This window comes from Carcharhinus amblyrhynchos, chromosome 8 (genome assembly GCF_965287045.1).
Source record: "Carcharhinus amblyrhynchos chromosome 8, sCarAmb.v2.hapA, whole genome shotgun sequence".
NCBI classification, from domain to species: domain Eukaryota; kingdom Metazoa; phylum Chordata; class Chondrichthyes; order Carcharhiniformes; family Carcharhinidae; genus Carcharhinus; species Carcharhinus amblyrhynchos.
Window position 1 is genome coordinate 61,504,325 of NC_137331.1, and position 13,176 is coordinate 61,517,500.

Sequence of the window (13,176 nt, forward strand, 5' to 3'; positions counted from 1 at the left end):
GCTAAGAGGGGATCTTATTGAAACATATAAGATGATTAGAGGTTTAGATAGGGTGGATAGTGATAGCCTTTTTCCTTGGATGGAGAAAGCTAGCACGAGGGGGCATGGCTTTAAATTAAGGGGGGGTAGTTATAGGACGGATGTCAGGGGTAGGTTCTTTACCCAGCGGGTGGTGAGGGATTGGAATGCCCTGCCTGCTGCAGTTGTAAATGCGTCTAGTTTGGGGGCGTTTAAGAGATCTCTGGATAGGTTTATGGACGAAAAGGGATTGGTATAGGCTAGTGGGTCATTGCTTTTGTAACTGGTCGGCGCAACATCGTGGGCCGAAGGGCCTGTTCTGCTCTGTAATGTTCTATGTTCTATGTTAAATGGGAGACCCCTTAATTTTTAACTGACTAAATTGATCTGTAGTTCTGAATTCTACCCTCCCCCTCCTTACACCTTGAACCTACTCCGGACTTTCCTCCCTTTCTGCCCCTCCTTTCCTCTCGCCCCCTGCCGTCTGTACCTTCTTGCTGTGCTGCTATGAAATCCCAAGTGCGATGAGGGACCCAAACAGTAAGGTCAATGCAGTAATATTGCATATTTCATGTGATCTGGTCTCCTGTATCCTGTGGGAATCTCCTGGGAAGCCACCAGTTGCAGCTGAGTCTCTCTCTCCCAGCTGTTCCCTGGGCTCTTTGGCAGAGATGTGGATATGCTGGCGTTGGACTGGGGTAAACACAGTAAAAACCTCACTTACTGTACTGTCTGGAGACAATACACATCTCTTTAACCTGTGATCAGTGCTCCTTCCACTCACATTGTCGGCCACTTTAAGACTTGAACAGCCGGTTAGGTGTAAAGATTCGCATTCTAATCAGTAATCTGTAAACTGTCTGTGCTTTATATGCTCTGTCTGAGGCCAGAACTCTCCATTCACCTGACGAAGGGGCTAACTCCGAAAGCTAGTGAGTTTACTATCAAATAAATCGGTTGGACTGAAACCTGGTGTTGTCAGACTTTTTACTCTCTTTGGCAGAGCCGGGCTGAGCTACGCTGCACTGTCTCTGGACACAGTAAGAAGTCTGACAACACCAGGTTTAAGTCCAACCAATATTTAAGTCCATTGCTGGTTGGACTTAAACCTGGTGTTGTCAGACTTCTTACTGTGTTTACCTCAGTCCAACGTCGGCATCTCTACATCATGACTGTCTCTGTACAGCAGCAGTCGGGCTGGGCTGCGCTATCTCTGTACAGTAAAAAGTCTGACAACACCAGGTTTTAGTCCAACCTATTTATTTGATAATATACTCACAAGCTTTCGAGGGGACTGCCTCTTCGTTCACCTGACGAACAGGCAGTCCCCTCGAAAGCTTGTGAGTATATTATCAAATAAATAGGTTGGACTAAAACCTGGTGTTGTCAGACTTTTTACTGTGTTTACGCCAGTCCAACGCCGGCATACCCACATCATATCTCTGTACAGCAGCAGCCGGGCTGGGCTACGCTATCTCTGTACAGCAGCAGCCGGGCTGGACTACGCTGCGCCGTCTCTGTACAGCAGCAGCCGGGCTGGGCTACGCTGCGCCGTCTCTGTACAGCAGCAGCCGGGCTGGGCTACGCTATCTCTGTACAGCAGCAGCCGGGCTGGGCTACGCTGCGCCGTCTCTGTACAGCAGCAGCCGGGCTGGGCTACGCTATCTCTGTACAGCAGCAGCCGGGCTGGGCTACGCTGCGCCGTCTCTGTACAGCAGCAGCAATTCTCCAACTACAGCATCCAAGGTCGCCGCAGACGTAAAACTACAACAGGAAGTCGCCGCCAGTTGTCCAGTGTGAGTTGGTGAATGAGAGCGGAGTGGGAAGTTGTGACATTGAGAATGGTGATTCCCTGCTCGCACAGCTATGCGGTGGTGCTGTGTGTCTCCCTCTCCCTGTTCTGGGAACAGCTCTCCAGCTCCCCGCTGAACCAGCGGCCGATCATTGGTAAGAGGGCTCTTTAACTCCGGCGGTAGGGAAGAGGGTCGGAGGTTCTGAGGGGTGTTATTCCGAATAGAAAGCACAATTTTCCGAGAACAGAAGTCCAATGTGAATAGCAACCAGGTTCATAGGTCCTCGCCTAAACTACCATTTAGCAAGCTGGTTTTCATGGACATTTCACCTGTTCATGTTTTTTGGGAGTTCATGCACTGAACTGCTGACAGTTTGTTTTTATCGACAGATAATAGTCTTGGAATCTGAAGTGCAGATTTATCAGCATGACAGGGACATAAAGTGCTAAATTAGGAGGGCAGAATTTGCAAAGATTAGTTCTGTGTTCCTTTGAACACAAAATCAGGATTTAAGCAGGATATACATCAGCTAGAGATGTGGGCCGAAAGATGGCAGATGGAATTTAACCGGGAAAAATGTGAGGTGATGGGATTTGGAAGGCCTACTGCAGAAGGAAGATATACAGTAAATGGTAGAACAATTAAGTTCCCTGAAGGTAGCAACTCAGGTGGACAAGGCGGCCAAGAAGGCGTTTGACATGCTGGCCTTCATTGGGCTTTGAATGTAGGAATTGAAAAATCATGTTGCAGCTGTATAAGACTTTGGGTAAACCGCATTTGGAGTATTGAGTACAATTCTGGTTGCCACACTGCTGGAAGAATGTTGATGCATTGGAAAGGGTGCAGAAGAGATTTACCAGGATGTTACCTGGTTTGGAGGATACGCACTATGAAGAAAGGTTGAACAAATATGGATTGTTTTTGTTGGAGGATGAGGGGGGACCTGATAGAGGATAGTCAGAGTCTTTTTCCCAGGGTTGAAGGGTCAGTTACTCAGAGCATAGATTGAGAGTGAGAGGAGAAAGTTTAAAAGAGATATAAGGGGCAAGTTTTTAACACTGGGTGGTGAATGTCTGTAACTTGCTGCTGGAGGAGGTGGTGGAAACAGATTCTGTAACAATGTTCAAGAGGCATCTGGAAAGGCACATGAATAGGCAGGGAATAAAGTGATATGGATCAAGTAGAGGCAAGGAAAGATTAGATTAGAGAGGCATCTGTGTCAGCACAGGCTTGGTGGGCTGAAGGACTAGTTCCTGTGTTGTACTATTCTTTGTTCTTTTATTATACAATTAAGTAATGACCTAATTGGAGTGTTTCAGATTGTAGATGCTGTGGGTTCCTTGAATCTAGTCTTTTTTTGATGTGCTCCTCATGTTCATGTACCCAGCTGACCTGCGGAGGATGTGCAGGTGCCAGGCCGTGTACTCTGCTGTGTCCTTTGCCAGGATCAACTGGGCCAAGTGCTCTGAACTCCTGGTTGGTACAGAAGGATCGGATGGTGTCTAGTGGAGTGCCCCAGGGGTCGGTGCTGGGGCCTCAGCTATTTACCATTTATATAGATGATCTGGAGGAGGGAACCGAGTGCAGGGTGTCGAAATTTGCTGATGACACCAAAATTGGTGGAAAGGCAAATTGTGCGGAGGGTGGGGAGAGTCTACAGAAGGATCTAGATAGGCTGGGCGAATGGGCCAGGAAATGGCAAATGGAATTTAATGTTGGCAAGTGCGAGGTGGTCCACTTTGGTAGGAATAGTGGTAGGAAGGATTATTACTTACGTGGAGAAAAACTGCAGCAGGCGACGGTGCAGAGGGACCTCGGGGTCCTTGTGCATGAGTCGCAAAAACCCAGCTTGCAGGTGCAGCAGGTGGTCAGGAAGGCGAATGGGATGCTGGCCTTCATCGCGAGGGGGATTGAATATAAAAGTAGGGAGGTCTTGCTGCGGCTGTATAGGGCGTTGGTGAGGCCACAGCTGGAGTACTGTGTGCAGTTTTGCGCGCCGTACTTACGCAAGGATATTTTAGCCTTGGAGGGAGTGCAGAGGAGGTTTACTAGGCTGATACCGGAGTTGAGGGGGTTGAGCTATGAGGAGAGGCTGAATAGATTAGGCTTGTACTCGTTAGAGTTTAGAAGAATGAGGGGAGATCTCATTGAGACGTATAAGATGATGAATGGGATGGATAGGATAGAGGTGGGGAGACTCTTCCCGCTCAGAAAGGATAGTAAGACTAGGGGGCATAGCCTCAAGATAAAGGGGAGGCGGTTTAGAACAGAGTTGAGGAGGAACTTCTTCACTCAAAGGGTGGTGAATCTCTGGAATTCTCAGCCTGTTGAAGTGGTGGAGGCTACCTCGCTAAATATTTTTAAGACGCGGGTTGATGGGTTTTTGATGAGAGAGGGGATTAAGGGTTATGGGGAGAGGGCGGGAATGTGGAACTGAGCCGCGACAGATCAGCCATGATCTTATTGAATGGCGGGGCAGGCTCGAAGGGCTAGTTGGCCTACTCCTGCTCCTATTTCTTATGTCTGTGGTCTGAGGAGCTCTGGCCTTTCTCCTGGAGCAGGACCAGTCTCCTCTTCTTGGGAGTCCATCTTTGCCCAGCTGAGGAATCCTGGCTGGCAAATTGGTAAGAGCTGGAGATCAAGGTTACCATTTGTCTGAATTGCTGGGCAGGACTGCTCCGAGTGCTGTCTAACAGGGCACGAGTTCTCATCGTAAACCAGCTGATTGCCTCCATGTTGTGGTACTGGCTGGTCACTTTGACCCCTTCTCGTGACTTTGTTACAGACATCCAGAGAACGCTCATGCAGTTCTTCTGGGACAAAAGACTGCACTGGATCACTGCTGTGTTTCTGAATCTCCCGCTTAGGGAGTGTGGTCAAGCACTGGTGTGCCTTTGCACCCAGGTGGTGACCTTCTGTCTTCAGACCCTGCAGCAGTACCTCTACGTTAAGTCGATGATGTGCTCCAGCGACATATTTCTTCCACCAGCGGCGCAGTCTGAACTATGACTTGTAGCTCCTATTCGCAGACTTGAGCGGCCTTCGTGGCTTCTTGCAGGTGTAGCTGGTCTTGTACCAGGACCTTCTGAAAGTCTGTGACACGGTTGCCTCGTGCCACAGTTCTTCCCGTCAGAAATAGCTGCTGTCGTTTGGGAGTCGCTGCTAAGGAATCTGCTCCTCCACCAGTATAATTTCAGATGGCTGGCGGAGAGGAAGCCTGTGGCTACTGGGGCAACCAGGGTCAGGGATGTGCTGGGTGAAAGAGGAGTGAGCTGGATGACACCCCACCAGCTGGTCGAGGGTGCGGAAGTGGATGTTCAGCTTGCAGCCAATGTCATCCATGAGCTTAGAACGGTCATGCTCGGACCCAACGTCACATGTGGTCTCGAGGAAGCTAAACTGTGCAGGATCCCATCTGAACGTACCCTAGCACAGACAGAATTTCACATTGGCTCTCAGCCCCTTCCCCTTCCTGGGTCGGACGCGCCGCTGTTTGAAGTGCCTTGTGGAAATGCCCCCCATGCCCTGGAGGGGTTTCCCTTATGGGCTGCTGCTGCTGCACATCTTCCAATATCACATCTTTGCCCATTGCTCAGGCACGGCTTGGTGCACTTTGTGGAGATCCATCTATGGAGGGATCCTCACCCAAATCATCGGGGACCTGGGGTGGAGGATAGTGCATACAGAAGTACCATACAACAGTAAATTGTACCGGCTCATGGGCTTCATGAATTTTTGCGGTCTTGTGGAGTCTGTGGACCATGTTTAAGTTCAATGTTTCAGGCTGCATTCCTCTTTTTGTTACCGGAAAAGCCTTTTATTAATGTTCCTTTTGCACTTCAAGTCCCACACTCCTGATCTATGGGCACCTGGTGTGAAGAGCGGCAGGGAAGGTGGAGGACCTCCTCATGAACTTGTTCCTGGGCCTAGCCAGACTTGCCATAAACGGGTTCAGGCAGCGGGCAACCGATGGGGTTGTCCGACCCGACTGTCTGCCTCTCTATAGCGGCTACTTTCATGGACGGGTGTCCCTGGACAGGGAGCATGCGTAGTCCATGGGCACCATTGAGGCTTTCTGTTCCCATTGGGCCCCGCAGGAGCTAAGGTATACTATTGACCCCTTTCGTCACATTTTGGTTTATTTCTTTAAGTTTCCTTTACACTTTGGTTTATTTTGCTCTGGGTGGCTTCCCCTCTTTTTAAGGGGCCACATCTTTTACTCTGTCCTTCAGTTTATTTGATTTAGTTTATTTGGTTTGCCAAAAAGATGCCTTGAATTGAGCCTTGCTTCCGAGGACATTCAGCTTCATGGGCTTTGATATTGTGAGGCCAAGCCATCTCTCGGTTCCAGCTCGGCCTGATGTCCTGTTCATGGCATACCCCGTTAACCTTTCATTGTCTGCGGAGGACCAGCTGCATCAAGGAATACTTTACTGTTTCCCACTTTTTATTATAGCTCTATTGGCACAGGGTAGTCCTTAGCAGCAATGCAGTGTAATGTCCATTGCAATGGGGTGTAAAAGGTGCAAAATTTTGTTGCATTTTCCATAAGCAAAATTGTGTGACTATTTGTCGTTGCTGTTAACAGAGAATGTTGAAAGCTTGTGAATTCCCTTCACATATTGTTTTAATGTACCTTCTAGAAAGCTATTTTAAAAAAATAAGTATTTCAAATGTTTAAAGGAATCACTGACAACAAGCACTTTCAACAAATATTCCTTAACTCTGCCATTACTTCAACACTTGTGCTCTGTTCTTGTCCCTGGGATAACCCCCATATTCCCACCATGTGAAATATTTTCCTTCAGTTTTCAACCACCAAAACTGTAGAGGGTTCGTCCTTGGCCTACGTGACATTCATGGCAGTAACGGTCTTGTGTTTGGTGTGTTCGGTATTGGTAACTGAGTCCCGAATGATGTTCTCTAAGAAAACTTTCAGGACTGTGTGGGTTTCTTCGTAGATGAGGCCTGAAATGCACTTAACGCCCCCACGCTGAGCGAGCTGACGAATTGCAGGTTTAGTTATTCCCTGGATGTTACCACGGAGAACTTTCCGGTGCCCTTTGGCACTGCCCTTCCCAAGACCTTTCCCACCTTTACCTCTACCAAACATCCTGCCCTGGTGACCTCTTATATAGCCGCATAATCATGTTCTCATGTGACCACTCAGTCTACAGCTTCTTCATTTTATCGGAGCACTTGGTGGTATGGGATATAACAATGTGCACAATAGGGAACTACGTACAGACCATTCTGTGACAAGTAATTAAACAAACTAACAATGCATAATTAGTTACATAAATATTGAGGCACTGAGCTGTAGCAGCAGGTGCACAGCCCAACACGTCTGCTTCTCCATCCCTTTTTTTGTTGGGAAGAAAACTGAAATTCTAAAGTTAGTCCTAGGTCAAGTGGTAATAAAGTCCTGGAATCTTGTGTTTGGCCTGAGCATGTGATTACTCTGGTTAGTGGTGTTATAATCTTTGTGGCCAGCGTCCTCTCTGGTAGCAACATGGGGCATTTCATCTGTGTGTTAGTCAGGGGTAGGAATTGTTTCATTGACCTCTATGGAGTCTGCATGTCCACTAGTGCAGGGGGCTGGTGCCTTAGGCCAGATGACTGAAGTGCTCTGGTATCTGTTAGTGCTGGTATACCTTCAGAATGTGATGGTGAATAGTGCCATGCACTATTGTTAACTAGTCGTGTGGTCTGAATCCTGATCATTTGACCTGGTGTCAGAGGGCCGAGTCTATGAGTATTTCGATCGTAGTACATTTTGCTTCTCAATATGCATTGCAGGAGGGCATCATCCATGGTGGCTTCAAGTTTGGGCTGTAGCAGAGTCCTAGCAGTAGGAATCGTAGTCCTAGTTCTCCTGGAAACATATTGTTATACTGATGAGGGCAGGCTCTGTCATGGTAGATTTTGCAAGCTGAGGGGTGCAGTATAGTCTGTGCAATCCCATGCACATTTCTGTAGATAACTGAGTGTACCACTTGTTTCACCAGGTTGTTTGACTATGGATGAAAAAGGAGGCTGCACATGTTATGCTCAAAACCCTTCTGCTTGCAAAGTTGGGAAATTCAGTGGAGACAAATTGGTGAGCATCTGTAGCATGAGTTTCTGTGAGGTGCCTGTGTGGTGAATTGTCTCTTTAAGTTTGATGATTACCATGTTGCTTGTCATTACCATTAGGACTACGAATCAGCTAAGACAAATTGTTATTTGCCACTCCAGTCAAAGATGTCAGCTGCTGTCAATGGCCATGAGAGATCCGGGACCTCATGTAAATGCAGTGGCTCCTTTGCTTGATGCAGCTTGGTTCATGTCACACTATCTGTAACCTCCACGACTTGTCTGGGCTTGCAAAATCTCATTACTTGTTCTGTCTGGAGACAATACACATCTCTTTAACCTGCACTTAAAGCTGTCTATACTCACGTTTCTGTACCTTTAAGACTTGATTATCGTAAAGACTCGCATTCCATTATTTTGTAAATTGTGTTTGTGCCTTTATATGCCCTGTTTGTGAACAGAACTCCCACTTACCTGATGAAGAAACAGCGCTCTGAAATCTAGTAGCTTTTGCTACCAAATAAACCTGTTGGACTTTAACCTGATGTTGTGAAACTTCTTACTATGAAACACTCCTGGCAGAGGGGAGACACTAGCGGGCCCGGAGACTTCAGTCCTGAGCCCACAAATGAAATGCAAATCGCTATTTACATAATTTATTCAACTTTGAGCCTATTTCTGATGCTGGGCTGACGACAGTGGAAATCTGGCAGCTGGAGACACGCAAAGGCCATAGTGCCAGCGGGAAGTCTGTTACACAGCCTCCACTTACGTCTCCCTGCCTGCTACGCTGCCCCCAGGGAATTGAAAAATCTGAAAGTGTTGAATTGAGTCCAGAGAAAGGCTGTTAAGAGCCTGATTGGAAGATGAGCTGCTGTTTTTTGAGCTTGTGCTGAGCTTAACACAACAGCAGGCAAAGGACAGAAATGTGAGTCTGGGAACAAGGTGAGGGATGAAAATGGCAAGCAACCAAAGTTCAGGATCAAGTTTACGTGGCTGAATGAAGGTGTTGGAGACTGCAGTGTGAACAGTGAATGCAGTGTACTCAAGTGAAAGAAAGACAAGTTATTATGAAGATGTGGTTATGTCAAATATTGTTTTTTAATTCATTAGCTAGAAACTGGAATTAGATGTATAAAAAGATAGGTTTTTGAAACAGACTAAATCAATTTCAACCTACAGCAAGATGGCTGGATTTAATTTTCACAAAGACAGCCAGTCTACAAAACTCATTATAAACAATAATATCCCCTGGGAATTGTAAACAACCCTCTTGCCTTTTGAAAGGCAGCTTAGACAGCCATCTAGTATTCAACAGCTGAAGATGCACCATTCGAAGGTTAATTGTTTGGGGGAGAAAGAAACCTCCTTATATTTTTAAAGGATAGCTCTCCAGATGCAGGTGGCTTTGTGGCACAATGGTTGGGACCGCTGCCTCACAGTGGAGGGACTGGGGTTCAATTCTGGCGTCGGGTGACTGTGCAGATTTTCTACGTTCTTTCTCTGTCTGCGTAGGTTTCCTCCCACAGTCCAAAGATGTGTGGGTTAGATTGATTGGCTGTGGTAAATTACCCTTTGGTATCAGGGTAAATGCATGGAGTTTCAGGGATAGGGCCTTTGGGATTGTTTTTGGCACAGGCTTGATGGGCCAAATGGCCACCTCCTGCACTGTAGGGACTCTACTATCCTATGAGCTATTTGAATTATAATTGGGACTGGACAATTATTGTTTGAATTTCCGTCAGCTATAGAGTTAAGGCATGTGATCAGTCAACCATCTGGTATGTTTTTAAACAGGTACTTTGACAATATCAGCAACAGTTTGTTGAAGGAAAACCACCTTTCCACTTCTCCCTCCAAATCAGATCTGACTTTTATGACTGTGACTCCATTCTGTAGTAGACAATGATTTCTTAAAAGAAAAGAAACAATTTTACAGCTGCATCTTCAGAGGAAATATCAATTCAGTCATATCCATCTTGAAACTGGAAGCATCAAGGCCATCAGATCCTATTTGCAGCTAGCAAACGTTGGATTGTGAGCTTTTGATTGTTATGAATGCTAATTTGCCAAGCCAATATTCCCAAGTCTGTAATCTGTATTTGTGTGTGTGGTGTCCTAATATATGTGTGTGCATGTATGTGTTTCAGAAGGCAGGACGTTTTAATATTTTACCTGAGTCAGTTTATAGTGTAAACAATTTGTTAAACTGAAGAAAGCCTGGTTCTTTATAATTGCAGTTAATTACACACTGAATTGACAAGTATAACAGTTTTAAATAAAATTGCTGTTGTGGTGAAACAAAAAGAGAGGAACCATTTGACTACTCGCCTGGTGGTAACAAAGTCAACTGTTGTTTCACTTTGAACAGATCCATTCTCACCCCAATGAAGTTGACTCCCCCAATTGATTATTCTTATTCTGGATTGACCCTTGTCCTTAACCTTATGCTACAGTGACCGTTGTACCCTAAATGTTCCCCTACTGACCCTTGATATACTTGGATCAACTCATTCCCAAGAACCAGGACCAGGAGTGCCTCCTTTCTTGTTAAACTGATAACAGTTGATGTGAACTAACCTGCATTGGAATCTATGATTCAAACAGTCATTGACCCGGAATATTAAGTATTGAGTATTTCCGGCATTTTCTGTTCTTATTTCAGATTTCCAACATCCACAATAATTTGCTTTTATGCTATTTGTTTACTTAATGTCTACTGAGTTTGAACTATTTTCTTGGTTTTAGGCATTCTGGCTCAGGACGCATCATATGGGTTTGCTAAACTTGGCAAAAGCTACATTGCAGCATCATATGTAAAATATATCGAATCAGCTGGAGCAAGAGTTGTACCCATAAGGTAGGTCTGGACTATCCTGTGCACTACGAATACAGTGTGGAATTTAATGCACTTCCAGCAACAAGTTTGAAGATGAGGGGCATTTAATTAGTGGGTGGGGTAGCAAGTCTAGGGCAGAGGCTCGTGGACAATCTGCGCTCTCTTACAACTTCCATTAGCAACCAGCAGCCTCACCGACCAGCCTTCACTTGTGGCCTGAGTTTGTTGTTGATCCTAGGCTTCTGATGGGTGCATTGCCAATGGCACTGATGGGCAATGGAGAGCTGCCATCTTGTGATATTATTTCTACCTGTAAGGTTTTAAATCCTGCGGCAAGCTTACTGCTGGCCAGTTATGAGCACTTAATTGCAGCAGGCCTCTACCAATGGAGGCAGTGTAGGGCTCTCAGCAATTCTCCAGCTGGTGGGCAAGACCCCCATCACCAACATTAATCTCTGCCCTCAACACGTACCTTGATTTTTGCACAGCAGCAACTTCAGTGATAAAGTCAGACCTGAGGTCTCCATGTTTAACCGTTTGAATAATATCCTGTGGTTTAAAGGATTACCTGTCTTTGAATGGTTATGAATATAAATCGGTTTATTTTGATAGGGGATTAAGTACTTAGTGGGCATTTGAATGGGCTTTATAAATAGGTACTTTTTAAAAAAATTATAGGGAAAGCTATAATAGACATTGAAGCCTTTTCCCTTTTTATATACTTGCGGAAGTTCTTACTGTCGGTTTTTATATTATTGCTAGTTTCATCTTCTGCGATAATAGTCATCTTTTGCTGATTTCTAAAATTTTTCCAACATTCTGACATACCAGTAATTTTCACAACATTGTGTGTCTTTTCTTTCAAGTCTATATCGTTCCTAACTTCCAGGTGGTACATCTTTCTCAGTGGAATATATCTTCGTTGAGATAAAATATTTCCTTAAATGTCTGCTATTGCTTCTCTACCATCTTGTTTTTGGACCTATTTTCCCAGTCCACTGCAGCCAATGCTGTTTCATACTATTGTAATTGCCTATATTTAAGTTTTAAGATGCCACTTTCAGACCCAAGTTTTTCACTCTTGAAGTGAGTGTAAAGTTTTGCCATGTTCTGGTCAGTCTTAGCTCAGACATTCTTTACTGTGAGGTAACAAATAACAAATAACTAATAACACATTACCAGGTCTAAAATAACCTGTCTCCTGATGGGTTGCCCAATATATTGTTCTAAGAAACTGTCCCAAATATATTCTATGAACTTGTCCTTGAGGTTATTGTTGCCAATTTGATTTGTTCAATCCACAATTTTTGTAGAGCCTTTCTTTCTAGCCCCTATTATTTTTGCTAGGTTGTGTGTAAAGTACTCCCACCAGTGCTTGCTTTCCCTTGCAATTTCTGATTTCCACTCAGACTGATTGTATATCTTGATCTGAGCCTAGATCACAGAGGGTGGGAGGCCTCCCGGCAGCATATTTCTCACAGGAGAAGGTGGTGCACTATTTGCCAGCGGCAAGATTTCCTGGTCCTGCCACTCTAATGGGATTCTCCATTGACGCCACGTCACGCCACCAGGAAACCACTGTGGGGGTGCACTGTCGGCAGGACCAGAGGATCCTGCCAGTGTGATTAGCTGGAAAATTCCAGCCAATATCTCACTACTACACTGATCTCATCCTTTAAAAACAAAGCTGTGAGCCTTTTTGTTTTTCCTATTATTCCAAAATGTCACGTGACCTTGAATATTCAGTTCCCAATCTTGGTCGCCTTACAACTATGTCTCTGCAATAGCTATCATATCATCATGAATGATTTCAGTTTGTCTTATCAATTGATCGATCTTGTTGTGAATTCTGCATGCATTCAGAAAAAGAATCTTTCATTCTGTCTTTTTCCCTACTCTTAACCTATTTGACAAAGAACAAAGAACAACCCAGCACGGGAAACAGGCCCTTCGGCCCAACGAGCCCGCGCCGCCGCATCACCCTACACCTATTCTACCCTGCATGTCTACGAATGGAACCCCTAACTTAGCCAGATTCAGGTAGTGTCAGTTTGGTAAAACCAATCAGCCTAAGAGCACATCTTTGGGGTGTGGGAGGAAACCGGAGCGCCCGGAGGAAACCTACGCAACCACAGGGAGAATGCGCAAACTCCCACAGACACAGGCCCAAATCCATGTATCTGCACAGCTAGCAGTGCTAGTCACTGAGCTGTTGCGGCGCCCGTCTACCGGTCCAGGATCAAGCACACACACCGACACGAAGTACTAGGCCACTCCTGGAACTTCCAAGAGCAGCCCACGCACGACCCACCGTGTGCATGCCCCTCGTTTGACATGAGGTGGACCTCCACCTGCGGAATAAAAAGACAAAAACGTTAATCTTACAAGCCTGCTTTTCCGGTGTCTCCTGAGGTTCTAACCTTATTTAATAGCCCCTACTATAACCCTCCA

The 13,176-nt window shown here is 45.7% G+C and overlaps 1 protein-coding gene across 2 annotated transcripts in view; it reads left to right on the forward strand.

Moving 5' to 3' along the window:
- The first annotated feature begins 1,752 nt into the window (after nt 1–1,752).
- LOC145346645 (gamma-glutamyl hydrolase-like) overlaps nt 1,753–13,176 on the forward strand; it is a 35,365-nt gene continuing 23,941 nt past the window's right edge. For both annotated transcript variants that reach the window (XR_013887725.1, XM_080194172.1), the window contains exons 1-2: nt 1,753–1,965; nt 10,635–10,746. Coding sequence is in view for 1 of the 2 variants with exons in the window: in XM_080194172.1 (XP_080050298.1) it covers nt 1,827–1,965; nt 10,635–10,746 (251 nt within the window). In the remaining variant the exon portion in view is untranslated. The remainder of the gene's footprint in view (nt 1,966–10,634; nt 10,747–13,176) is intronic.